This window comes from Ovis canadensis, chromosome 5, assembly GCF_042477335.2.
Source record: "Ovis canadensis isolate MfBH-ARS-UI-01 breed Bighorn chromosome 5, ARS-UI_OviCan_v2, whole genome shotgun sequence".
NCBI lineage: Eukaryota > Metazoa > Chordata > Mammalia > Artiodactyla > Bovidae > Ovis > Ovis canadensis.
Window position 1 is genome coordinate 20,170,706 of NC_091249.1, and position 27,358 is coordinate 20,198,063.

General features: G+C 49.8%; 1 protein-coding gene across 4 annotated transcripts in view; it reads right to left on the minus strand.

Moving 5' to 3' along the window:
• Window positions 1–27,022, minus strand: part of SLC27A1 (solute carrier family 27 member 1) — a 39,263-nt gene extending 12,241 nt beyond the window's left edge. The window contains exons 1-5 of one of the 4 annotated variants that reach the window (XM_069590652.1): window positions 26,740–27,022; window positions 24,926–25,093; window positions 625–1,019; window positions 335–496; window positions 171–240 (exon numbers count right to left, since the gene is read on the minus strand). In XM_069590652.1, coding sequence (XP_069446753.1) covers window positions 171–240; window positions 335–496; window positions 625–1,019; window positions 24,926–25,092 — 794 coding nt within the window. In that variant the 5' untranslated portion in view covers window position 25,093; window positions 26,740–27,022. Of the gene's footprint in view, window positions 1–170; window positions 241–334; window positions 497–624; window positions 1,020–24,925; window positions 25,094–25,410; window positions 25,581–25,844; window positions 25,955–26,658 lie in introns of those variants that run through there. The other 3 variants (XM_069590654.1, XM_069590656.1, XM_069590653.1) reach the window with 3 other exon arrangements.
• Window positions 27,023–27,358: the final 336 nt, after the last annotated feature.

Sequence of the window (27,358 nt, forward strand, 5' to 3'; positions counted from 1 at the left end):
TCAACAAGAGCTGGGGGGGGGGGGCGGGTGGCCGGGGCGGGGGGGGGGGGGTTGGGGTGGGGAGGGAGGCAGGAGGATCAAGCCTTAGAGACGACCTGGAGTGGCTCTCCAGTGCGGGTGGGGGTGGGGGGTGGCGGAAGCAGGGTGGGCAACACCCACGAGCCCCTCACCTGCTGTGCACGATGATGGCAGCCTTGGGCAGCCCCGTGGTCCCCGACGTGTAGATGTAGAAGAGTCGATCTGAGAGAGACACGGGTGTTGGGGACCAGAGGCCGGGCTGGGTGGGACGAGGGGACAGGATAGGCACAGGCAGGGGGATCCCACCTGAACTCACCATCCATGCCCTTGCCAGGGGGCTGCGCCAGGGGGGCTGTGGAGGTCTCCTTCAGCAGCGGGTCCAGGAGTTGGGTGTCCGGTAAGACGCCATCAGGCCCCACGTCTCCAGAACAGAACTTGACCAGGCTCTTGCCCAACTGCCCGCTCACCTCCGCCACCGCTGCAGCACGAAACATGTCGTGGTTGAAGATGGACAGGTGCCCCTTCCAGGGCCGGGGAAGCACTGTCTCCCTGCCCTGAGCAGCCCCAGGCCCCCACCGACAAGATGCTACCCACACCCGGCCTCACCCGCCTCCAGCTCCCCTCCGAAGACCAGGGCTTTGGCGCCCGAGGTGCCCAGGCAGAAAGCCAGGGGCTCCCGTCGCAGGTTCACGTTGAGCAGCGCGGCCTCCACACCTGCCTTGGCCAGGCCCAGCCAAAGCCCCACAAACTCAGGCCGGCCCTCCATGAAGATGGCCACCACGTCGCCCGGCGCGAAGCCCAGCCGGCAGAACAAGTTGGCCACAGCGTTGGAGTAGGCATCCAGCTGCGCGAAGGTCCAGCACGCACCACTGCCCGCATCCACTAGCGCCAGGCGCTCGGGCTGCCGCTGAACCACCGCCTGGAAGATCTGCGGGATGGTGTGGCGCGCGCGCTGGTGCCGCCGCAGCTCCAGGCGCACGCGTATCAGCACGGAGAGGCCGCTGGCAGGGGGGATGAGGAGCCGGTGTCACTGGGTGCCCCACTCACCCCAGGATACCTCCCCAAGCCTCGGCATCCCCACACGGAGAGGGCAGAGGAAGAGACCCCAGTTCCCTAAGGGCGGCGAGGGTTCAAAGAGGATGCTTGGGGTGCCGGGTCTCTCGGAGGACTAAGGGCAAAGGGCTATTTCCCAACCAGCCCAGAAGGAGGCGGATTCTCAAAGCTGGCTATGCAGTGTTAATCAGACTCACCCTGTCCTCCCGCATCACAGCTTGCCCGGTGACCCTCAGGAGCCAGGGCCCAGTCCTCCTTTCTCCTTACCAGGGATCCAGAGTACCCCATGCTGACTCCACACAGCCTCCAGCCTGGACTCCTCATGCCCTGCCTGCCTCAGCTGAGCCCTGGGGCCATCCCTGAGCTGCGTGGCTGCCCCACTCCCGAGTCACTGAATGGCACTAGGCTGAGGTGACTGGGCCATCCAGCTCGGGTGCCCCCACCTAAGGCGGGGAGCTGCCTCTGCCCCAGGTGGGGCCAGGAGACAGGCTAGTGAGAGGCCCCAGTGGCAGGTGTCCTGTTCCTCTGTCCCCACCTGACAGCGGATACAAGGCGATCAGACGTCAGAGGGGAAAGGAGAACTCCAGGAGAAGGAGCCAGCCTCCTGAATGACCCTGTTGGGATGAGCAGCCATCGCTGACACCAGGCCGTTTGAGATGAGTGAGACTTGAACTTGTTTGTATTGTTTAAAGCAAAAGTGATGGCTTTTAGATCACGAACCGAGAAAGCCAAAATTTCCTAGTGTAGGAGCTCAAGAAACAAGTGGTCTCCTGGCTTTATCAGGCTCCCTGGCCCACCATGCAGAGCCCCTGGCTCTGAGAGGTAACTTGGTGCTGGGTTAAGCCACTGATGAGTGAGGACCTGTTTGTTACAGCAGCTTCCTCTGCCCTGACCAATACAAGTGGTCTTGACTCTGCTGCCTCTTTAGGCTTCATCTGGCTATTGTGTCCCACCAGTTTTAGCATCAAATTGGTTATCAGAACCATCCTTTGTGTCCCTACTACTTCCTCTGCGCTGATTCCTTAATTCCCTGCAATGGCTTCCTCAGACTCAACAGATTCACAACAGACCTCAGCGTTTTCATCCATTCATTCATCCCCTCTGTCCTTAATTCATGAAGGCAGCTGATGTGTATCAGGGCCTACTGTGTTTTGTTTTTTTTTCAGTTTGAAGATCTAATTGGCTTTATTTATATTTTAATTAGAAGATCTAATTGGCTTTATTTTTGTTTCAGGATTTCTTTTTTTCTTGGTACCAGCACCTACTGCACGCTGGGCATTCTTGGCTCAGAGATGACTAGATCCAACCCTTCGAGGCTCATAGTTTTCCCAGGAGAGAAACCCCCTCTACATAAATGAATGAGCATGAGGAAAGTGCTAGATGATGACAAGGCTGTCAGAGTGACATGGGTCAGAATGGAGGCAGTGATGGCCCCGGAGAGAGCCAGGTAGGTAAGGCCTGTGCAGGGCCTCAGAAGTGAAAAGCAGTGGTGTGAGTGTAAAGCCAGGTTCAAAGCCAGTGCAAAGGTCCTGGGGTCGGACTGGACCTGGGGAATGGAGGAAGACAAGGTCTTGGGTGGTCAGGAAGGTCTGTTAGAGGAGAGGTTGGATCCACACAGCCACCTGCATCGCAGTTTCTAAAAACAAGAGGTCAGGGTTCTGAGAGATTTATGAGACTTCCTGTTTGGGTCAAGCTGCACATCCTGAGCGTCCCTGGAGGGCCCCTCTAGCTGCCCCTGGGAAGGGACCAGGATCCTGTGGCCTTTGTGACTTGGCTCAGCCAGAGCATCTGCACACACGTCTGCTGCCAGCACACTGAGCTAAGCACAGCCCTACACACCTGCTCATTCTCCGGTGACTCCTTTCACCTCCTCCCCCAGGGAGCCATCCAGGCCTCGGGCCCTGTGCTGTGCCCACTGCTCCCCCATCATGTCCCAAAGGGGGCCAGTCCGGACTGCGTGCTGGCTGGGCTCAGGGAATGTTCTCTTGTCCACCCCAAGAGCCCTCCCCAACCCCCTTTACCCACGGCCCCCCATCAAAACCCCTGAAGCCACCCTGTTGTGAGTCCATTTTCCCCAGGGTTCTGAGCAGCCAGGGAAGTTACCTCTGCTCCAGCCAAGCAGCCTAGCATGTAGCAGATGCTCAGTAAACAGAAACTGAATGGCTGTTCTTGCCTGAACTCAGGACCTGGTGTGCCTGCCCTCTCCAGCAGCCAGCACAGGAGCACAGACTACTCCATTCATCCCCAGATGGGGAGCACCTGCTGTGTGCCAGGCCTAGAGAGACCCAACCCTCCTCCCCCTCCATCCTCCCCACAGATTTCCCCCTCACTCACTCACTCCAGTCTCCTTGCTGTTGCTTGAGCACACCTGGCGGGCTTCCACCTCAGGGCCTTTGCACAGGCTCTGCCCTCTGCCTGGACCACTCCTCCCAACATCCAAGTGGCTCCTCGTCCACCTCTGTGCGGTCTTGGCTCAGGTGGCCATTCCTGGACGCCCACCTGTTACTGCACCACCCCCTCCTCTTCCCTCCCGGGTCCCTGCTTTGTTGTCTTGTTTTCTGGCTGCGGGGCATGGTTTGTGGGATGTCACTCTCCCAAGCAGGAATGGACTCCTAATCACTAGGCCACCAGGGAACTCCCCCCTATTTAAAAAAAAAAAAAATTATTATTCTTTGGCTATACCTCAAAGCATGTGGGATCTTAGTTCCCCACCAGGGGTCAAACTCACAGCCTCTGTAGTAAAAGTGTGAAGTCTTAACCACTGGGCCTCCAGGAAAGTCCCCTCCCTGCTTTGTTGTTTTTTAACACGGACTTACAGTCTTTAAAGGGCTTCCCTGGTGGCTCAGATGATAAAGAAACTGCCTGCAATGCAGGAGACCTGGGTTCAATCCCTGGTCTCAGGAAGATCCCTGCAGAAGGGAATGGGAACCCACTCCAGTATTCTTGCCTGGAGAATTCCATGGATAGAGGAGCCTGGCAGGCTACTGTCCATGAGGTAGCAGAGTCAGACATGACTGAGCAACTAAAACACACACACACACACACACACACACACACACACACAAATGCCAAATGCAGTTTACCCATTCACCATCTGCCTCTGAGTTGTCTCTCCCTGCTCCTGGTAGACAGGACTTCTGTCTTTTCATTCTCAGCCCGAGAAACGGCAGTGGAGGAGACAGACCAAGGTTCATCCTCTTGGAGTAGAGTGAGCCTGCCACAAATAATTGCATGGGACACTTGGAGGAAGGGAGGAGTGTCTGGGGCTCCCAGGCCAGGCCTGAACCTCGCAACCAAAGGGAGCAGCTGGCCAGGCTCTGGTCAGATCCTTGGCAAAGGCAGGAGCAGCCACACATGAATAGGGTCTCGGGGCAAGGCCTGTCTGTCTAGGGGCCAGCAATGGAGACAGATGTGAAGAGCAAGGACAAGGAGTCCTGGGCAGCTTCCTGCCCACCAGGTCCCTTTGGGTTCCTGCCCTGTTACTCTTGGTGGCTGAATGGATCCTTGTAAGCGAACATCTCCAGTTGGAGGGTTCCCTTCATCAAAGCCACTGTTTGCAGCAACCTGGTGAGGGGCCCCAGAGGAAGCAACTCCCTCTGCATCTGACTAGGAGCCTGGCACATAGTCTGTGCTCTGTAAACAGAGGTTGGATGGTTGTATTCACATCCCTGAACATGGAGCCCAGAATCCTGTCCCCTCCTGGCAGCCAGTCCAAAGGCAGAGTTTCCATCATTCAACCCAGAAGCAGTGAGCACCTCTTGTGGACAGGTGACCTGGTCAAGTGCAAGAAGGCAGATCAGTGGGGGCCTGGGGCGGAGGGCAGGGACACCAACAGCAAAGGGGCAGGAGAGGTCCTTGGGGAGATGGGAAGGTCCCATATCTTTCTGAAGCGATTAACCCAACTTTTACAAATGTTTATTTGTTTGTGGCTGCACTGGGTCTTGTTGCTGTGTGTGGGGTTTCTCTGGTTGTGGCTAGTGGGGGCTGCTCTCTATTTGTAGTATACAGGCTTCTCATTCCAGTGGCTTCTCTGGTTGTGGAGCACTGGCTCCAGGGCAGGTGGGCTTCAGGAGTTGCAGCTCAAGGGCTCTAGAGTGCAAGCTCAGAAGCTGTGCATGTGGCCCTCGGCATGTGGGATCTTCCTTGGCCAGGGATTGAACTGGCATCCTTTGCAATGCAAGGCAGATTTTTAACCCCTGGACCACCAGAGAAGCCCAGGAATGTTCTATATCTTGATGGTGGTGGTAACCTGGGTGTGATACCCCAAGCCCCACTTGACCACTTAGAATGGGTACATTTTATTATAGGTAAATTACACCTCAGAAGCAATCCATGAAGACAGAGCAGGTTGGTGGTTACTAGGAGCTGCGGAAGGGGGAATGGGAAATGACTGCTAGTGGGGACAGGGTTTCCTTTTGGGGTGATGGACATGTTCTGGAATTAGAGCTAATGGTTGCACAACATTGTGAATGTACTCGATGTTGCGGATGGTAAATTATATGCATTTTACTACAACAAAAATTACTGAAACTTGTGACACCTATCTGTGGCAAGGTTAAAAAAGGGAGTCCTTGCCTTCCAGAGCTATACTCTGGAAAACTAACAGATGAAAACATGCGCCACTGAGATTCAGACAGAGAAGGAAGTGGGCGGAGGTGAGGAAACAATCATATGAAGATCATGAAGGCTGTGGGGTTGGCCACGTGGGCTTATTACATTATTCTTTCTACTTCTGCAGCCTTGAACTTTCCAGAGTAACATTTTTAATACAGAATTTTAAAAAATAAAATAAAATTTTACAATAAATGTTAGTTTGAAATAAAATGTTTCAATTTTAAAAATTAAAATTTTTTAATTTTTTTTTGTCCACACTATGAGACTTGCAGGATCTTAGATCCCTGACTAAGGATCAAACCTGGGTGCCCTGCAATGGAAGCATGGAGTCCTAACCACTTGACTGCCCAGGGAATTCCCTAAATTTTAAAAAATTTAAAAAAAAATTAAAAATCAATTAAAAAAATAATACTTTAACTCTCCAAAGGCTCCCATTGTTTTGTTAATCAAATGCCTTCCCTGTGTCCCGGGAAGCCCAGCATGGACCGGCCCCATGCATCTGACCACCTCTTCACCCTTCATTCCCCCAGCTTGCTCTTGCCTCCTTTCCTGATCTTCAGCAAGTCAAAGGTTCCTACCCTAGGGCCTTTGCACAGCTCCCACTGCCTGGAGTACTCTGCCCTAGCCCCTCACTGAGGCTCAAGGGTAATTTGCTAGCCAGCAGTGTGTAACGGTGGGTAAATACAGTCCCAGTTCCCACCCCAATATGGTTTTATTCCTTCAGAGCAATCATCACAACCTGAAGCTGTGGGCTTCAGTTCTTCCCTTGTGGGTTTCCTAAGTTCTTTGTCTGTTTCCATGACAGCAGGCACCCCATCTGTCTGTCTGTTGTGTCCAGAGCTGTAATTCTAGCACTAGAGATAGGGCCTGGAATGTAAGGACAATGCTGGTGGCCCACAGGCTGGCCTGACTGCGACCCAGTCTCTCCCGTCTCTGGGACTGCAGTTGTGGAAGAGTGTCCCCCAGATTCATGTACACCTGGAACCTCAGACTGTGACCTTATTTTCAAACAGGGTCTTTGTAGATATAACTAAAGTAAATATGAGATGAGGTCTTCCTGATTGCCTAGATGGGCCCTAAATCCACTGACAGGTATCTTTATAAGAAGAGAGAGGTGGAGAAGGCAATGGCACCCCACTCCAGTACTCTTGCCTGGAAAATCCCACAGATAGAGGAGCCTGGTGGGCTACAACCCACAGGGTCGCAAAGAGTCGGACACAACTGAGCGACTTCACTTTCACGTTCATGCTTTGTTTCTAGGGTTTGCAAACACAGGTTTCTGATGGTTTACTAAAGATTAGCCTTTCTACATTGTGTTGCAACCATTTCTATCTATTCTCCATTAGAAGATGAAGGATACCATAATGTAAAGTGTACAATGAGCATCTAAATGGAGGTATTTCTCACTGACGTGGAATATCTGCAGGTTGCCATGATATCAGTGATCATTTAATCTTTCCATGTATTAAAGTAAGACAGAAGCTGGCTGTAATGTTTCAATAGTAATATCCTTGGTTTGTAAGAAGAACGCAATGACAGGTCACTGCACTCTTGATCTATCTTATAATATCAACACAAGTCATGATTATTACTTGAAAATGTTGAAGTAAAGACAGCGATAATCTAGAAACGTAAGAAACCCTTCCTGGAAAAGGCATGGAATTAGTGTATACCATGCTTGCGAAGTGCTTCCTAGGCTTTGTTCGGTAAGCTGTAAAAATCACAAATCTCACATCCTTATATCAAAAAATGAATATATTTCTCCGTACTTTTGATCTGTATTTAATCACGGATCATACCGTGGCTTGTAAAAGGTTTTATTTCAACTATGTGTGAAAGTAATACATGGTTATTAATAAAAGTGAATGGCTTTTAAAAAAATAAGAAGAGAGAGGGACGTCCCTGGCGGTCCAGTGGTGAAGACAGCGCACTTACTTCCAGTGCAGGGGATGTGGGTTCGATCCCTGGTTGGGAAACTAAGATCTTGCATGCTAGCGATGTGAGTGGCCAAGAAGTATTGATCTTAAAAAAGAAGAAGAAGAAGGGAGAACACAGAGGCCCAAAGGAGAAACCCTGGGGAGACAGAGGAAGAGACTGGAGAGATGCAGCCACAAGCTAAAGACACCTGGAGTCCCCAGAAACCGATTTTGGCTTCTGGTCTCCAGGACTTTGAGACAACAGGTTCCTTTTGTTTTAAGCTACCAGGATTATGGTGCTTTGTTACAGCAGCCCCAGGACACTCATACAGAGGACCCTGGTGGGTATATCCTGCACTGGGCCTCCTGGTTAATGGAGGCAATAAGATTCTGTGCCTTCCAGGTCACTGGGGGTAAAAGAGATGGATGGAGACTTCTAAGGACAGGGCCTGACATGTCTTACATTCTCAATAAACTCTGCTGCTGTCCTGTCCTCAGGGAGGTATGTACTATCAATAAGAAATCAGAATTGAATTAGCATTTCGTCTGCCCAGCAACTTGACTCATGCTCAGTTGCTTCAGCCGTATCCGACTCTTTATGACCCTATGGGCTGTAGCCCTCAAGGCTCCTCTGTCCATGGAATTCTCCAGGCAAGCATACTGGAGTGGATTGCCACTTTCTTCGCCAAGGGATCTTCCCAACCCAAGGTTCAAATCCGGGTCTCCCACATTGTAGGCAGATTCTTTACCATATGAGTCACCAGGGAAGCTCCCAAACTTGACTCATACCCACCCTGAAAGGAAGTTCAGTTCAGTTCAGTCGCTCAGTCGTGTCCGACTCTTTGCGACCCCATGAACCACAGCACGCCAGGCCTCCCTGTCCATCACCAACTCCTGAGTCCACCCAAACCCTTGTTTATTGTGTTGGTGATGCCATCCAACCATCTCATCCTCTGTCGTCCCCTTCTTCTCCTGCTCTCAATCCTTCCCAGCATCAGGGTCTTTTCCAACGAGTCAGCTCTTTGCATCAGGTGGCCGAAGTATTGGAGTTTCAGCTTCATCATCAGTCCTTCCAAAGAACACCCAGGATTGATCTCCTTTAGGATGGACTGGTTGGATCTCCTTGCAGTCCAAGGGACTCTCAAGAGTCTTCTCCAACACCACGGTTCAAAAGCATCAGTTCTTCGGTGCTCAGCTTTCTTTATAGTCCAACTCTCACATCCATACATGACCACTGGAAAAACCATAGGCTTGACTAGACGGACCTTTGTTGGCAAAGTAATGTCTCTGCTTTTGAATATGCTATCTAGGTTGGTCATAACTTTCCTTCCAAGGAGTAAGCATCTTTTAATTTCATGGCTGCAATCACCATCTGCAGTGATTTTGGAGCCCAGAAAAATAAAGGCTGACACTGTTTCCACTGTTTCCCCATCTATTTCCCATGAAGTGATGGGACCAGATGCCATGATCTTCGTTTTCTGAATGTTGAGCTTTAAGCCAACTTTTTCACTCTCTTCTTTCACTTTCATCAAGAGGCTCTTTAGTTCTTCTTCACTTTCTGCCATAAGAGTGGTGTCATCTGCATATCTGAGGTTATTGATATTTCTCCCGGCAATCTTGATTCCAGCTTGTGCTTCCTCCAGCCCAGCATTGGGCTTCCCTGGTGGCTCAGAGGGTAAAGCATCTGCCCACAATGCAGGAGACCTGGGTTCAATCCTTGGGTCGGGAAGATCCTCTGGAGAAGGAAATAGCAACCCACTCCAGTATTCTTGCCTGGAGAATCCCATGGAGGAGCCTGGTAGGCTATAGTTCACGGGGTTGCAAAGAGTCGGACACGACTGAGCAACTTCACTATCACTGCAAGGAAGAAAGGGGAACAAACAAGTTCCAAGAGTGGGGGCCAGCACAGAAAATCCCCAAGGAGTCTAGGAGATGGGGCAAGACATCACCTGAGAGCCTTGTACAAACACTGATTCCTCAAGTGTCTGTCCCAGAGCTCTGAGCTCCAGCAGAACCCAGAGGAAAGAAGTGGCCTGGAGTTGACAGCTTTGGTACCACCTACCCACTGTGTGCCACAGATCCTGCCCTCTCTGGGCCTCAGTTTCCTTACTTTGAATCAGAAGGCTAAAAGTCACAACCTCTCAAGTATTCTGCAGCTCAGCAAAGTGTAGGTACTGCCATCACCCCGTTTACAAACAGGAAGCAAGGCCCAGAGTGGCAATGCCTCCGTACATGGGGAAACAATAGGATTCTTGGCCTAATACCTGTCAAGTGTATTAAATGCCTGACCAAGTAAAAGGACTGAGTAAGAGGGATTTACCATTACTCTGTGCAGGAGGATCCTGCCTCCAGACTTTGCACCTGGTGTTCCCTCTGCCTGGAGCAGGTCTTCCAGAATTCTTAGGCTTTGCAAGCTTGGTTCCTTCTTTGACCACCTGTGCAGGGTGCCCCATGCCAACCGCCCTGGCTGAAGTAGTCAAGCATGAACCCTGACTCCCCTCTTCATGCTGTATTCTTCGTGTCACTTGCTCTTTTTTAAAAATAAATTTTATTTATTTGTTTTTATTTTGGGCTGTGCTGGGTATCCATTGCTGCTCGGGCTTTTCTCTAGCCGTGGTGAGCAGGGGCGACTCCAGGGGTGGTGCACAGGCTTCTCACTGCAGCTTCTCTTGGAGACACAGGCTCTAGGGGCAGGGTTTCAGCAGTCGCAGCAGGCGGGCTCAGGAGTCGCTGCTCATGGGCCCTGGTGCACCGGCTCAAGTCGCTGTGGTGCACGGGCTTAGTCGCTCCACAGCACGTGGGGTCTTCCCAGTCCAGGGATGAAAGGGATGAACCTGTGTCTCCTGCACAGGCAGCCTGGCTCTTCCACCACTGAGCCACCAGAGAAGTCCCCTTCCTGTCACTTTCTGATGTTTAAATTATTTCCTTAATTCCTTCTCAAGTGATCTTCTCTATGCTGTGGGCTCTGGAGGACACCGAAAGTGCCTGGTGTGTTCACAGCACGTCACAGTGACCCCGGCATCCCAAAGCCCAGATGGGGTGTGGTGCCCAGGAGGTCCTCAAGGCTGGGTACAACAATTTACCTTCTCCATTGAAGACTAGCTGGAGCCTGACGATCTCACCAGCACGGCCAAGGCCCCACATCACACACCTGAAACAGTGTGGTCCCCTCCTCCGAGTCTCCCACCTCCCCCCTGGGCCAGGCCCCACCCTGTGTGTAGTGGGGTGAATGGTGGCCCCCCCAAAGATACATGAAGTCCTGACCCTCCAAACTTGTGAATGAGCCCTTATGTGGAAAATGGGTCTGTGCAGATGTAACAAAGTTGAGGATCTTCAGATGAGATCCTCCTGGATTTAGGGTAGGCCCTAAATCCAATGGGTTTCTCTGGTGGCTCAGATGGTATAGAATCCACCTGCACTATGGGAGACCTGGGTTTAATCCCTGGGTTGGGAAGATCTCCTGGAGGAGGGCGTGGCAAGCCACTCCAGTTTTCTTGCCTGGAGAATCCCCATGGACAGAGGAGCCTGGCAAGCTATAGTCCATGGAGTTGCAAAGAGTCAGACATGACTGAGCGACTAAGCACAGCTCAATCCAACGACCAGTGTCCTTCTGAGAGGCAGAGGAGGAGACACAACCACAGAGAAAAAGGCCACGTGAAGGTGGAGGCAGAGATGGACTGAGGGAGGCAACCACAAGCCAAGGAATGCCAAGGATTGCTGGAAGCCACTAGACGCTAGGAGAGAGGCATGGAACAGATTCTCCCTGGGGCTTCCAGAAGGCCCTACCCACACCTTGACTTCAGACTTTGTGAAGTAGTGAAGTGAAAGTCACTCAGTCGTGTCCGACTCTTGTGACCCCATGGACTGTAGCCGGCAAGGTTCCTCTGTCCATGGGATTCTTCAGGCAAGAATACTGGAGTGGATTGCCATTTCCTTCTCCAAAGGTGATCAGCTTAAGTCAAGTTTAAACCCCTTATGAGTTTACCGATGGCATTTTGTTGATGCTGATCACAATTCTTTCTCTGAACTACCATACTGCAATGCCCTGTAATTGTTTTTTTAAAGGAGGCGGGTGTTTAAAAATGGACTCATTTGTTGATTTTTAAAGACAATTCCACATAATGTTACCAGTGGGCTAACGATGAAATTCAGCTTGCCACCCCCCCAGCCCACTCTTCAAAGCAGACTTTGTGGGTGCGTGCTAAGTCGCTTCAGTCGTGTCTGACTCTTTGTGACCCCGTGGACTGTAGCCCACCAGTCTCCCCTGTCCATGGGATTTCCCAGGTAAGAATACTGGATTGGTTTGCTATTTCCTTCTCCAGGGGATCTTCCCATCCCAGAAATCGAATCCTCATCTCTTACGTAGGAGATATTGGCAGGTGGGTTCTTTACTACTTGGGCCACCTGGGAAGACTCAGACTGCAAGCCTCCAAAAATAAATTTCTGTTGTTATAAGTCACCCAGTTTGTGCTATTTTGTTCTGAGAGCCACAGGAAACTCACACACACTGCTTCATCTCCAACTTTTGGTTGTCTTCCTTACTGCTCTCACCCCTGTGCCCCATTCAAGGGGAGAGAGGGATGTGTGTCTCCATTCCCACTATCTGGGAACAAGAGCACTTCCTGCCTGGCTGCCCCAAATCCTCTTCACCAAGCCACCATCCTCCTCTTTGCAGGTCAGCCTGGCTGTGCTGCTTCCCTACTCAGAACCATTCCCTGGGAACATAAGACTCTTCTGCTCAGTGTTCAAAGCCCTGGAAATCTGGCTCTGACTCCATAAGTGGCCAACTCACAGACCCCCTGCCATCACAATAGCTGCTTTCACACCCCCTGCAACATGGGCCATGGTGGTCCCGTATTCCCTTTCTTCTGTCCAGAGAAGTTGTCAGCATGTGATGGCTGGAGCCACAGCAGCCAATCTGAGGCCATGAGGGCAACCAACTGGAGACACCAAGCCTCTGCAGCAAGGATGCCACAGCAGAAAGGCAGAAGGAACCTGGATCAGTAGAACATGTTGAACACAAACTGATCAACCTGAAGCCATCTCATGTCCCAGTACCCTACTGCATGTGGCTATAAATGTGCTTTACTACTGATGCCGCTTCTCATCGGGATTCCCACTATTTGCAGCTGAAGCCTCCTCACAGAGAACGCCTCCCTGGAGGAGTTGATCCACACGTGCAGCACACCTCCATGAAGGACTGCGACCTGCTGGACGTCATGACGGGAACAGGGACACACAGGTGACCAAGGCAGGTGTGATCTCTGCCACCACGCTGCTGCACTGCTGCTGCTAAGTCGCTTCAGTCGTGTCCGACTCTGTGCGACCCCAGAGACGGCAGCCCACCAGGCTCCCCCGTCCCTGGGATTCTCCAGGCAAGAACACTGGAGTGGGTTGCCATTTCCTTCTCCAGTGCATGAGAGTGAAAAGTGAAAGTGAAGTCGTTCAGTCGTGTCCGACTCTTCTGGGTCTACAGTTAATAATCAAGGAGAAAGCAAACAAAAACCATTATAGTTTTATATGTTTCCTAAGATAAAAAGCAAACAAGATGATGTGATCAGGCACAACCAGGACCAGATTTCACCCACGGGGATGGGGAGCCTTGCCTGAAGAAGCAACATTTGCACTGAACTCTGAAGGATAAGAAGGAATCAGCCATAGGTTAAGCTTGAGGGAAAGAATTCCAGATGGAGGGCTCCACGAGTGCAAAGACCTGGAGGCAGAAAGGAGATTGGCAGATTTGAAAGAGAGCAAAGGCCCATAGCGGAGAAGAGAGAGTGAAGCAGAGACGGGGTAGAGAGAGCACGGGGTCAGGAATATCTCTCATGGCTCTGAATCGCCCCACTAACTCATGGATTGATTTTGGCACATCAAAGTCACGTGGGGGAAATGACAGCGCATTATTCATTTTTAGCTTCCAATGAGCAGAAGATGGATGGATGTGTGTGCTCAGTTCATGTCCGACTCTTTGTGACCCACTGGACTATAGCCCACCAGGGGCCTCTGTCCATGGGATTATCCTGACAAGAACCGGAATGCCATCCCCTTTTCCAGGGGATCTTCCTGGCCCAAGGACCGAACCTGGGTCTCCTGCGGGTCCCGCATTGGCAGGTGGATTCTTTACTACTGAGCCAGCCAGGAAGCTCTGAGCAGAAGATAGGAAGGGATCCAAATATCCTGCAGTAGGTGAGGGATTAGATGAACATCAGCTCGAAGTTACAACAGAAAGCTGCACACGAGAAAGGCACCCCCACTGCGAGGAATGAGGAAGGACCCTGACAGTAAATGGGAAAAGTCAGTGCTGATCTCCTAGCAAAGGCAGCTGACTGAGCGCCCAGACGCTGACTGATCATCACACCTCCCTGCATCCCCCCGAACAGCTAGTAAGGGGTTTATTTTTTTGTTTTAGTTTTTTGTTTTATTTGTGGCTGCTCCACACAGCATTGGGGCTCTTAGTTCCCTGATCGGGGGCTGAACTCGTGCCCACTGCAATGGAAGTTTGAGGTCTTAACCACTGGACCACCAGGAAAGTCCCTAAAGGGATTTTTTTTTTTAAAGTGTGTACTCACAAGGACTGGTAAGATGGGCATAGAGACCAAGTCACCTCACTTTGAAAAGCTGGGAAACAGCAGATAAGAGGTGGGGGCTGTAGAAGGTAGGAGAAAGAAGAATCCTGGGCTGCAGAATTGGCAGAAATCTGTTTAAGAAACCCCTTCTGGGACTTCCTTGGAGGTCCGATGGTTAAGACTCTGTGCTTCCAATGCAGGGGGTACGGGTTCCATTCTAGGTCAGGGAACTAAGATCCCACATACCACATGGCATGGCCAAAAAGTAAGATAAAATTAAGAATCTCCCTCTGTGAAATAAATGTCATGAGGATGCATGGACAAGGTAGCAACTATAGTTAATAATACCTCATTGCATATTTGAAAGTTGCTAAGAGAGTAAATCTTAGAAGTTCTTATCAGAAGAAAAAAAATTTTTCTCACTTTGTATGGTAATGGATGTTAACTAGATTTACTATGGCTAATAATTTCATAATATACAAGATACAATATATATAATATAATCGTTTCATAATATACATAATGCACTCTACTTCTCAAAAATTCACTTTAATGCCTCTTCACTTATGCGAAAGACCTAAATGAGTACCTGTTTTTGCTAACCATAAGAAATCCAAAGAGGACTTTGACTTTTACGGTAAAAGGCAAAATGTGAAAACAGCCTTCAGTGTTTGTTTTCCAGGGAGCTGTTATGGGGCAGCATGAACCCAAAGGAGCAAGAGAGGCACCGCCAAGCCCCTTACCCTGGAACTAAATACACTTGGCATCCCAGTATCAAGCCACTGTAGCTTTGAACTCTGTGAGCACCTGACTTTTATCTCAATTTCTTTTGTGCATCTATTAGCAAGATGCATCCTAAGGTAATTGCTTCTTTGCATTACATCATTTTGGCTTATGAACGGTTTCATAGGAATGCTCTATTTTTGTATAGCAGGGGAAACCTTTATGCAAATAGCAAATCATTATGTTGCCCACCTGAAACCAAGAGTATTATACGTCAGTATCTCAATCAGGGCTTCCCTGGTGGCTCAGTGGTAAAGAATCTGCCTGCCAGTGCAGGAGACAGGGGTTCGATCCCTGGTCCAGGAAGATGCCCATGTGCCAAGGAACAACTAAGCCCCTGTGTGCAACTGCTGAGCTCGTGCTCTAGAGCCCGGGAGCCACAACTGCTGAGCCCATGCCCTAGAGCCTGCGCTCTGCAACAAGGGAAGCCGCCGCAGTGAGAAGCCCGCACACTGCAGCTAGAGAGCAGCCCCCGCCTGCTACAGCTAGAGAGAAGTCCACACAGCAAGGAAGACCCAGCACAGCCGAAAATAATGGATAAATAAAATTTAAAAAGAAAGTGGCCCCTTTGCCACCCAGGAGGAGACTGAACATCCAACTACAGGATGGTTTCTGGGGGGGACACCTTCCTGCAAATGGGTGTTAACGTTCACCTGCCAGATACTGAGCTTCCAGCCCTCTTCCCCCTCTGCATTCCTGGGACGCTGCTGGTGGGGTCTCTACCCCAGGCAGAAGACCAGAAGAGCTTCCTATGGGAAGACGTGACCAGGCCCAGAGGTAAGACCCAAGGACACTGCCCTGCGGTTTCCCCAAAGCACCACCTGCCAGGTGACCCTCATTGTGAAGCTCAGCTGACAAGACCCCTCGCCCCTTATGCACACTCATGCTGAGAGCTTCTGATTGGCTTTATGACTGAAGACCACCAGACTCCTGGGGGGCTCCTCTAACAGGGGTGATGGAGACTAAACTAATCAAAGAAGAGAAGCTTTGAGGAAAAAAAAGATCATGCAAAGAGGAAAAAAACTAATAAAGTCATTAATAGTCATTAATATTCCTGAAGATGTGAGAAGATTTACTGCATCCATGAAATAAGAATTCTATTAAAAAAAAAAAAAAGCTTTCAGGGAATGAAGAAAAAAAAAGAAAGTGAAAAATTTAAATGTGAGGGCACCATGAATATACAACATACAACATGACCCAAGTGAAAAATATAGATTTAGTAAATAGTAATAGTAATGTATCAATAATGACTTATCAGTTGTGACAAGTGTACTATACTAACACAAGGTCTTAAAAATAGAGAAGACTGCAGGGGATAGGGAGGGAGTATATAATACTTTCTGCTCAATTTCTGTAAACCTATAACTGACAGTAAAAAATGAAGTCTTTGTAAAAGAGAAAAAACATAATTAAAAAATCAATAAAAAAGTTCATTAATTTGAACAAATATAATCATAATAAAAATTTTTAACGTGAGAGTATAAATTAAACATTAATAGAAGGGTTATAAGTAACTTGAAGAAATATCATAGAAAGTAGAATAAAAAGACAGAGATGGAAAATAAAAGAGAAAAGATAAGACAATTATAGCATCAGTCCAGAAGATCCAACATCATATTCAACAAATAGTTATCAAGCTAGACATTGTTCCAGGCACTCTATAACAGGAGTTCAAAGAAGGACAAAGGAAGGAAAGGTGAGGAAATCACCAATCACAGGATTAAAAAAACTTCCTTGACCTGAAACCCCACCAACAGATCATACAATGAATGGAAATAGCCCACTATCTTGAAAAGATCCCACAAGCTGCCAGAAAGAAAAACAAAAAAGCAGGCTACCACAAAGGATCAGGAACCAGAGGGTTTTAGACTTGATCAGTAATAACCATGATGTGAGAAGAAAATAAGAAATGCCTTCAATTTTGAAGGAAAATAATATCGAAACTAGAAGTCTATACCCAGACCATCAGTCAAGTGGGAGGGTGAAAATATTTTCATATATGGAGGGTCTCAAAAACTTAAATTCCCATGCATCATTTCTCCCAAAACTAATAAAGACATGCTCCAACTAATTGAAAGAATAAACCAAAGAGGAGGACTACCAGGAACCCAGGAAACCGGGTATCCAGCCCACGTCAAAGTGATGCTGATCTTCAGGAGGATGGCTAGGAGCAGGGCTGGGGTGATGGTGACACCCCAGGTGGAAAGGGCAATTTGCACAGTTTGGACAGATTGGAGACTAGAACAGAGATTTCTCCAAAAAGGTAAAATTGAAAGCCCATCTGATACTATAAACATAAGAAGAGAGAGAGACAAATGTGTGGAGTTTGAGCTTGAAGTAGAGATAGATACACAGAAAACTAACAAATACAAAGGCAATCAATAACTCCAGAGAAAATACATAAAGTTGTTTAGCTTATATTAAAAACAAACATCCTTTTGGCAGTCTACTAATTTAACTTATATGCAGAGTACATCATGAGAAACGCTGGGCTGGAGGAAGCACAGGCTGGAATCAAGATTGCCGGGAGAAATATCAATAACCTCAGATATGCAGATGACACCACCCTTATGGCAAGGAGATCCAACCAGTCCATCCTAAAGGAGATCAGTGCTGGGTGTTCAATGGAGGGACTGATGTTGAAGCTGAAACTCTAATACTTCGGCCACCTGATGCGGAGAGCTGACTCATTTGAAAAGACCCTGATGCTGGGGAAGATTGAGGGCAGGAGAAGAAGGGGATGACAGAGGATGAGATGGTTGGATGGCATCACCAACTCGATGGACATGGGTTTGGGTGGACTCTGGGAGTTGGTGATGGACAGGGAGGCCTGGCGTGCTGCGGTTCATGCGGTCGCAAAGAGTCGGACACGACTGAGCGACTGAATTGAACTGAAACACCACGTACACCACAGTTTTTATAAGCTTTTTGCTTTTTGTTGGTGATTTTTCTGTTTAAAATGGGTCCTACGCATAATGCTGAAATGATGTCTAGGGTTCCTAAGTACAAGAAGGCTGGGATGTGCCTTTTGGAGAAGATGTGCATATTAGAAAGTTTTATTCAGGCATGAGTTATAATGTTGTTGGCAGTGAGTTCAGTTGTAATAAATAAACAATATATAGGAGGTGTCTTTAAATAGAACATGCATAAAACAAGATTATGTATTGACTGGTTGATGGAAATGTTGTGATCAGAGGCTCTCAGGAACCTAACCCTGTATTTTCCCTAGGAACAATGGTTCTGTATTTGCTAATGCAATGTTTGCAGCAATTCTGTAGAACAGATGATGAGAATCTACTGTGATAATATTGGGACAATGAAGGAATGGAAAAACATGTCTAGGTATGTATAGGGGGTGGGTATGTGTACAACATGCACAGGGACAGAAAGAAAATGAGGACAGGGGGATAAAGGGGTGCTGAATCCTCATCTTCCATAGAGGGAGAGCACAGACGAGCTCTCAAAGTGAAAAAATGCAGATACTGTCACATAAGCCATTTGGAGATTCAAACAAGAGGTAAGAATCACTCCTGATAGAGAAGAGAAAATGTGGGTCAAGGTTGAGCAGGCAGCTGCCACTTGAGGTAGATGGCTTAGAATCTTTCATCTTGAACCTTGCATGACTTTAACAAAAGGAAAACTTTCAAGTGTTAAGTGGAGAGAAGAAAAAAAGCACGCGGTGAAGAAAATGATGATGGATGTGTGGCCACTCGTGAGCACCAAGAACAAGAGGTCTGGGACTTCCCCGGCAGTTCAGTGATTAAGACTCTGCCTTCCAAGGCAGGGGGCATGGGTTTGACCCTGGGTTGAGGAACAAAGGTCCCACAAGTCGTGGGGTGTGGCCAAATATTTTTCAAAAAGAACAAAAGGTCTGCATATATTTCTTTTTCAAAATATGTATTTGTTTGGCTGCGCCAGGTTTTGTTTGCAGCAAGCAGGTTCTTTAGTTGTGGCCTATGAACTCTTAGCTGAAGCATGTAGGATCTAGTTCCCTGACCAGGGATGAAATCCAGGCCCCCTGCATTGGGAGCATGGAGTCTTAGCCACTTGACCACCAGGGAAGCCCCTACATAACTATATCTTGGCAAAGAGACATAAGACATTTCTGAGGAGGGGAACTGCAGGGCTGCAGGCAGTCCAGAGAGGGCAACATTCACTGCAAACCTCTCTCTAACATCTGAATTTTGTACCTGTTATGTATTAATTGCTACAAAAAACTAACTGAAAATGTAAAATGTCAAAAGTTAGCTGTTTATACACTCAACTCCCTGGTCAAATCCTGACACCTTGACCATTCAACTAATAAATAGAGTTGCTCCGATGAGCGACCTCAGTGTTTATTGAACTGACCTTATAGCCAGCCTTCAAAGTACAGTTCTAAAATCCCCATGCCAGATGGTGGATGAGGTGGGGGCTCAGAAAGGTGAATTAACATACCCAAGGTCACACAACAAGGACAGGACAGAACAACCCAGCCCCAGGCCCCCTGGCAGGGTCCCTTTGCTCCTGCCCAAGCTTGCCCCGAAGCTTGAGGGCAACATTCAATGTGCACCACGTGGCAGACCAAGCGCCCACGCTGCACACAGCAGGTACTCAAGCCACGTTTTCTTGAAGGAGAGGTGCTGTACACAGTGCACTCTTACAGACGAAGGAGCGGAGACCCAGAGGGTGAAATTTCACAGGCTAGCTACTCTGGCTCCAGCCACCAAGCTCCTAACCACTGAGGTACCCACTGCTGCCTGAAGGCAATCAGTGCCAACAAGTCTGAGCACCTACTTTGTGCCCAGCTCTCCTCTAAGAGCTTCCCATGGATGAATTCAATAGGGTACCCCCAAAACCCCATGAAGGGATACTAGTGTTACAGCCATGGGGAGAGGGTTAGCACTAAGGGTCAGAACCATAGGAAACAGCCCCCGCAAGGATGCTTCCTGTCCATAGACAACATAGCAAAGAAATGCGAGCTGAGGCCGCAGGGGCTCATGCTCACGTTACCCGAGCATTCACAGCCCTCTCCGGAGCACACCCACGGGCGGGCAGTGGACTTCGGCGCTGGGCTCCAGCCACATGCCTGTGCCGCCCTGCCTGGCAGCAGCACAAGCCACCCCCACTCTGGGGACAAAGAGGCCACTGTCTGCCTTTGGACCCTTCCTGAGACTTCTTCTTGTCCCTCTGTTCCTTTTGCCCCATCCTGTTTTCCACCCTGAGCTCCAGGGCACCAGGGCAGGAAGAAATAAACAAGGATGAATGTGATCAGATTTCATGATGAAAATAGAGGAGAGCTGGAAGAACTGGGGCAGGGTGCTTAAATATTTTTGAACCTCAGATCTAAATGCAGCCAGCCTCCACCACTACTGCAGCACAACACAGCAACTAAGAACAGCCTCTAGAGCCCTGCCCCTCCCTGGCTATGCATTTTTAGGCAAATGACCTGCCTTATTTGTTTGCTTTGGTTCATCAACAATCCAATGGGATTAGTAAGCATTCCTTCCTTACAAGATTGTGAGGACACCAGAACACTGGTATTATGACAAGCTGCATTGGTTAGCTATTGCTGTGTAACAAATTACACCCAAAGTTACCGACTGGAAATAACAAACATTCATCGTCTCACAGTTTCAGGAATTCAGGAGCATCTTAGCTGTGTGGTCTGGCTCTGGCTCTCTTGTAAATCAAGGTGTTGGCTGGGCCTGTGGTCATCTCAAGGTTTCACTGGGAAAGAATTCACTTCCAAGTTCACTCATGTGAAACTCTCCAGAGAGCTGCCTTACTGACTGCCATGTAAGGGACCCACAAATGAGCACCCCAGATGGAAGCCACAGTCTTTGATGACCTAATCTCGGAAATAATATCCTATCGCTTCTGCTATATTCTGTTCATCAGAAGTGAATCACTAGCTATGCAACCTATATTTGCCTGTAAAATCTTAGCCACTTTGGTTAAATACGTAAGTATTGTTTCACAGCGTCCTATGACCCTATGTGACCAAGTGTTTTTAAACCTTTTAATATTTTTTTAAAACCTTCCCCAAGATGAAATTCTCAAAGAAGTCTTTTTGACCTCAAACTAACTTTGGGATTTTTTTTAGAGGGCCCCTAGCATATTACAAAAGATTTGTTCTCTCTTCTCACAAAAATATAGATGTTAAACTAATTAGACTTATTTGATATGTTAAGTTACATGTGAAGAAGCATTAAGAAGTAAAAATACTAAGCTTTCTTTATATTGTATTTATATAGGTATATAAGTATTTTAAAAATTATATCATGTTCCTAGAAATATAATATATGTTCAGTTTAGTTCAGTTGCTCAGTCGTGTCTGACTCTTTGTGACCCCATGAATCACAGAACAACAGGCCTCCTTGTCCATCACCAACTCCCGGAGTTCACCCAAACTCTTGATGCCATCCAGCCATCTCATCCTCTGTCGTCCCCTTCTCCTCCTGCCCCCAATCCCTCCCAGCATCACGGTCTCTTCCAATGAGTCAACTCTTCCCATGAGATGGCCAAAGTATTGGAGTTTCAGCTTTAGCATCAGTCCTTCCAATGAACACCCAGGACTGATCTCCTTTAGAATGGACTGGTTGGATCTCCTTGCAGTCCAAGGGACTCTCAAGAGTCTTCTCCAACACCACAGTTCAAAAGCATCAATTCTGGTAATGTTGCGATAAAACATTATAATACATATAGTGATATTCTATTTATAATAATAATATAATAACTGATATTATCAGTCATAACTCTAGTTATTGTCTTACAGTGCTATGTATCATAGAAATAACCAAATTTCCCTGTCAACTACACTGTAATGAACTCTAATCAGGTCTTTAGCTATGGCATTTTAAGTCTTTTGACATTTACGGACAGTTATTGCTTTACTCTGAGGCTTTTCCTAAAGAGTTCCTACAAGAGTGTTCCTTCTTCAGAGAAATTTCTAAAAAGAATTCTGACAAGTACTCTAGGATACAAGTTTACGGTAATTTTCAGATCATAACATCAACTGGGTAAGGATTGATAGTACTCCAAAGAAAAAGTAGATTCATAAACTGCTAACAAAAGATGAAGGTCAAAAACTAATTGCGTAGGACTGAATGAACTGATGAAGATGATTATAATTTTTATGATTTTTTGTTTAAAACATTGCTGGTTCTTTTATGTTTTGTTTTTCCAGGTTTAAGGAAATCTTATCTTTTCTTTCAAAAGCTTTCAGCAATAAACATTTGTGAACTAAAAAAAAAGAAGTGAATCACTAGGTCCAGCCCACACTCAAAGGAAAGGGATCATACAAAGCTATGAAGACCAGAAGGTGCAACCATCTTCCAGGCTGCCTCCTTACAGAAAGTGTGCCAAGCTCTGTGTTGGGGATTCAGAGTGGACTCAGCTCCTACCCTGTTCCAGGGGAGACAGGCCTGGGCATGGATAGCCCCTGCTCCATGGAGCAGAGCTGGGGCCTAGGCAAGTCCAAGGAAGGAGGTGGGGAAAGGTCCATCAGCCAAAAAATATATCCTGTGCACTTGCTGGGTGCCACACTGATGGGAGGAGGCCAGGGCCACAGGGGCACAGTCTGTGCCGCCTGCTCCCACCAGGCCCACAGTTTAGTCTGAGGGGGAAAAGAGACCCCAAAATTGAAAGGCAAGAAGGCAGACACACAAGACAATTATAAGTGACTGATGCTGCTCGTGGTTACAAGTCAAGTTCTGGAGCCACACTGTCGGGGTTCAAATCTTGCCCCTGGTATCGGCCAGCTGTGTGACCTTGGGCAAGTGACCAAACCATGCTGTGCCTCAATCTGCTCATCTGTAAAATGGGACAAGACAGTACAGACCTCCCAGGGTGGCTGGGAGGACTTGAAAAAGCCATGACTCCCAGGGTGCCTCACACAGAGGGAGCCCTGCGTCAGTCTTGGCTATTCTAGAAAGCAAGAAGGCAGGAGGGTCTACAGAGACACAGGGTCAGGGGAGGGCTGTCTGAGGAGGTGACATTTAACCCATGATGAAAATAAAGAGCAAGGGAACCGTGATCTGGGCAAAGGGAACAGCAAGTGCAAAGGCCTTGGGGCTTGAATAAATAGGAGCGTGTTTAGGAACGGCACAGAGGCCAGTTTAGTGGGAAGAGTGACAAAGAAAAGGACAGGAGGTTGGGGACAAGGTCAGAAAGCTCACTTGGTCTAGATTCTTAGAGCAACAAGGAGCCGTGGGAGAGTGCTGCCCAGGAAAATTCAGCAAAGGTTCCTCTGAGGGAGGCAACATCATAAGGCATCAGCAGGTGAAAAAAAAAGAAAAAAGAGGGCCCGTGGGCTTCCCAGGTGTCTCAGTGCTAAAGAATCCTCCATACACAGGAGACTTGGGCTTGATCCCTGGGTCAGTAAGATTCCCTGGAGAAGGAAATGGCAACCCACTCCAGTATTCTTGCCTGGAGACTCCCATGGACAGAGGAGCCTGGTGGGCTACAGCCCTGGGGGTCGCAAAGAGTCAGACATCACGAAGCGACAGAGCATGCACACGTACATGTTCCAGGCAGAGGAAGCAGCCTCAGCCTGACAAGGCAAGTTGATCTGGGGGCCCTATGGAGATGTGTGGAGTGGCAAGTGGGCAGGCAACAGAATGGCAGAACCCCAAGGACACAGCTGGGGACTAAGTCTTTTCTACTGCAGCAGGTAGAGGTCGTGGAAAATGTGTGAGCAGAGAGCACAGTCTGAGCTGCATGTCAGAAAACCAGGGACAGGGACCAGGGTGTAGAAAGGAAAGGGTGGGTTCTAAAGAATTCAGAACTAGTCAGCTAGCAGAGGAACTTTTTCCAACTCCACACCATCCCTGTTGCTCACAGAAACTCAGTTTATCTTTACAATGGGTTAGTCCTCCCATCTTCTCATGGGCACCAAGACTGGCAGACCCATAGCAAGTGTTCACGGACTTCCACATGGAGGCTATTCCTAAGACTTGCTCCAGTGGAATGCCCAGAAATATTTATGTTACCCCAGAAGGACTCCCAACAGCTTCTCAGAGCAAGGCCCTCAGAGACAGCTCAGAGACCTTCCAAGGATCCCTGCGAACCCTCCCTAGAGATAGTCAGTCACCAGAGACCTCTAAGCAAGCCTTGGAATACACAGCAACCTCTCGGCAGGCCTTGCTGCTGCTGCTAAGTCGCTTCAGTCGTGCCCGACTCTGTGCGACCCCATAGACGGCAGCCCACCAGGCTCTTCCGTCCCTGGGATTCTCCAGGCAAGAACACTGGAGTGGGTTGCCACTTCCTTCTCCAATGCATTAAAGTGAAAAGTGAAAGGGAAGTCTGACTCCTAGCGACCCCATGGACTGCAGCCCACCAGGCTTCTCCGTCCATGGGATTCTCCAGGCAAGAGTACTGGAGTGAACAACCCCCAAAATCACGCACAGATCTCAAACTCTCAAACAGCATTCTAACTACAGAAAAATCTGTAAATGGCCCTAAATAGACAAACACCCTTCAAAGACCCTAAAAACCCTTTATACATTCCCCAGGAAGCCCTTTCATCTTCTCCGAGAAAGTTCCCGACAGCCCCATAGGGACCTACCAGAGTCCCTGAAGAGTCCCCAGTCCTCCAGTTACCAAAGCCTCATAAAGACCCCCGCCCCCCTAAAACGCACAGCTCCCCCTCCATCAGTGTCATCTCTCCGGAAGACCTACTCGCACTCCTAATACCCCCAAGCTGTCGTCCAGCTCCCTGAAGTCACCCACTCAGTCTCAAGGGCATTGAAACCTACTCATCTCCCTCCAAAGACCCTCAAGTTGTCCCCTGCAGGTGCCCTCAGAGTCCCCAATCCACTCTTTTCCGTTCCAGCACCGCCCCTAGCCCCGCCCTCACCCAAACCCCGCCTCCCAGCCTCCAAAACCTCTCCCCCTGTCTTCACGCCGCCCTTGCAGACCCCCTCTCTTGGACCCCCGTGGACACTCAGCCCGCCCCCGACCCCAGCCCCTGGATCAGGCCCGGGCTGCACTCACAAGAGGTCCCGCCTCGCGGTTTTGCAGACGATGCGCAGGAAACGCCAGCCGCCGCCGCCCACGTACACGCCGAGAGCCGCCGCCGTGCTCCAGGTCCATGGCAGTCCGAGCAACCATAACAGCACCAGAGAGGCCACCGAAGCCGAACCTGCACCTGGAGCCCGCATCCTGGGGAGGCGGAGAGCTCTGAGGCCGCGGGCAGCCGGGCCCCGCCTCACGACCGACCCAACCCCGCCCCCAGACCGAGCTCCGCTCCCGCTTCGAGCCAGGCCCCGCCCCGATGTCTGGGATTGGACTGGTCTCGGACAGGCTCCGCCCCGTCCCAGACCTCCCTGCTTCAAGCCCGGCCCAGGCTTTTCTGCCAATCATTAGCGTATCTCCACGCCCCCGACACAGTCTCTGTTCCGTCAGTCACTGGCGAGCCCCGCCCCATGCCTCGATTGAGCGGCCGTACCCCGAACCCAAGCTCCACCTTAACGACTTACCCACAAGCCTAGGCTCCACCTTGGCCCCACCACAGACCCTGGTCCCGTGCTTTCCTCTAGGTCCCACCTCTACCCGCCTCCGCCACTCGCTTGGCCCCACCCCCAGGTTGGGCCTCTGGCAGCGCCCGTAAACTCCAGGCACTGTTCCAGAGCCCCGCCCCCTCTAAACCAGGTTCGGCCCCTAGGTTGTCCCATGGCCCCGCCCCACTCTGAGTCAGGCCCCGCCCTTGGGCTCAAGCCCCGCCCCTGGGCTTAGCGGGTGTTCGCAGGCCTGAGTTCCACCCCGGCTACCGACCCCGCCCTCAGGCTTTGGCAGTCACCACCCCCCGGGCCCACCTAGCACCCTAGGCCCCGCGCCACCTGCCCTCCCAGACAAGCTCTCTTCCGACCCGATTTAGAGCCCCCCTGCGGCACAGCCGAGGCCCGCCCCGTACCGGAGACCAGGACCATAGAGAGGGGTTTCTGGCCAGAGTGACGACTGCCAACGAGACCCGGGGGCTAGAACGTCCTGGCAAGGACGGCTGTTGTCTCCAAGACCAAATTTCCCCAGGCTCCCAGCTCCCCTCCCAGCCTGGTAATTAGAAAACTGTGTGTCCCTCAGCCAAGAGGCGTGGCTCCCCGGCTCTCCCGGCCCAAGCCCTAGATGGCAAACTGAATTCTAACCGCCCGGGGACTATAAAGTCCCAGTTTATACTCAGGGCCTACCTGTACTGGGTTTTGGCCCAGGTTGTTCTAAATCCAATCCCTAACGCCTCTTCGGTTTTAAACACACGTTCCAGGAAACTGAGGAGCCCTAAACTCACAGCCTAGGGGTCCCAGAATATCCAACCCGTGGGTGGTGGTTTAGTCGCTCAGTCGTGTCCGACTCTTTGGAACCCCATGGACTGTAGCCTGCCAAGCTCCTCTGTCCATGGGATTCTCCAGGCAAGAATACTGGAGTGGGTTGCCATTTCCTTCTCCAGGGGATCTTCTCGACCTAGGAATTGAACCCAGGCCTCCTGCACTACAGAAAGATTCTTCACCGACTGAGACGTGAGTTGTGAGGGAATCCAACCCCTGTCTCAGTCTTAAAGGTATATTCCAGGGACCCAACTAATCCCAAATCCGAATCTCCAAATCTTGTGAGTTTCGTCTCAATAACACCCCAGCTGCCCAGGGAAGATTAAAAAATCCACACACCAGGTCCCCATCCTTCCACAGGAAGCTCCACAGAGTCCTTTATTTGCAACCCTAACCCTAAATGCTCACCTAGAGACCCTAAAGCCCTCCAGCTGATCTAGTGAGGGCTAGTGCTGTTCTCACTGCTCACCACCTTGTTCCCTGGCTGACCTGGAGCTGCTCACAGATCCTCAGGCTTTGGCTGCTCCGTCGTGGGCTCCCAGAAGCTCAGGCAGGAGGCGGACACCGACAGTGAGGCCAAGACAGAGGACCTCCCCTTGGGGCTTCTGGTTCTGCAGGCTCATGGGGCCTGCTGTGATTGCATTGTGCCCATGTGGGCTTCTGCCTTGGAACCCTCTCTCGAAGCTCCCCCTTCCTCTGCCCCCTTGCCTATCCCACCCCTGCTTGTTTCTTCCCTGCTTGGCCGACCTTCTCAGCTCTCTCCTTGGGAGGCAGCCAGCGCCTGCTTCCAGCACCATTTAGAGGACAGGACTGGGCAGGCACTCCCCCCACGCATGCTGCCATTGGTCCCTGCGGGCTACCTAGGGTGGGTGAGATGGGGACAAGGAGGCAGATCCGGAGGACAGGCCCAGATCCAGCCATTGGTCCCCGACTTTCTCAGCTAGGGTTCAGGAATGCCCAGAAACTATAGCAGCTACTCTTTTCCTTCCAGATAGTGCTATTGTGATCACCCCATTTTACAGGTCAAGAAACTGAGGCTTGACACTGTCACACTAGCTGGAGTTGAGATTCATTCTTTCACAAATGTGGGCAGAGAGCTTGCTTCCCT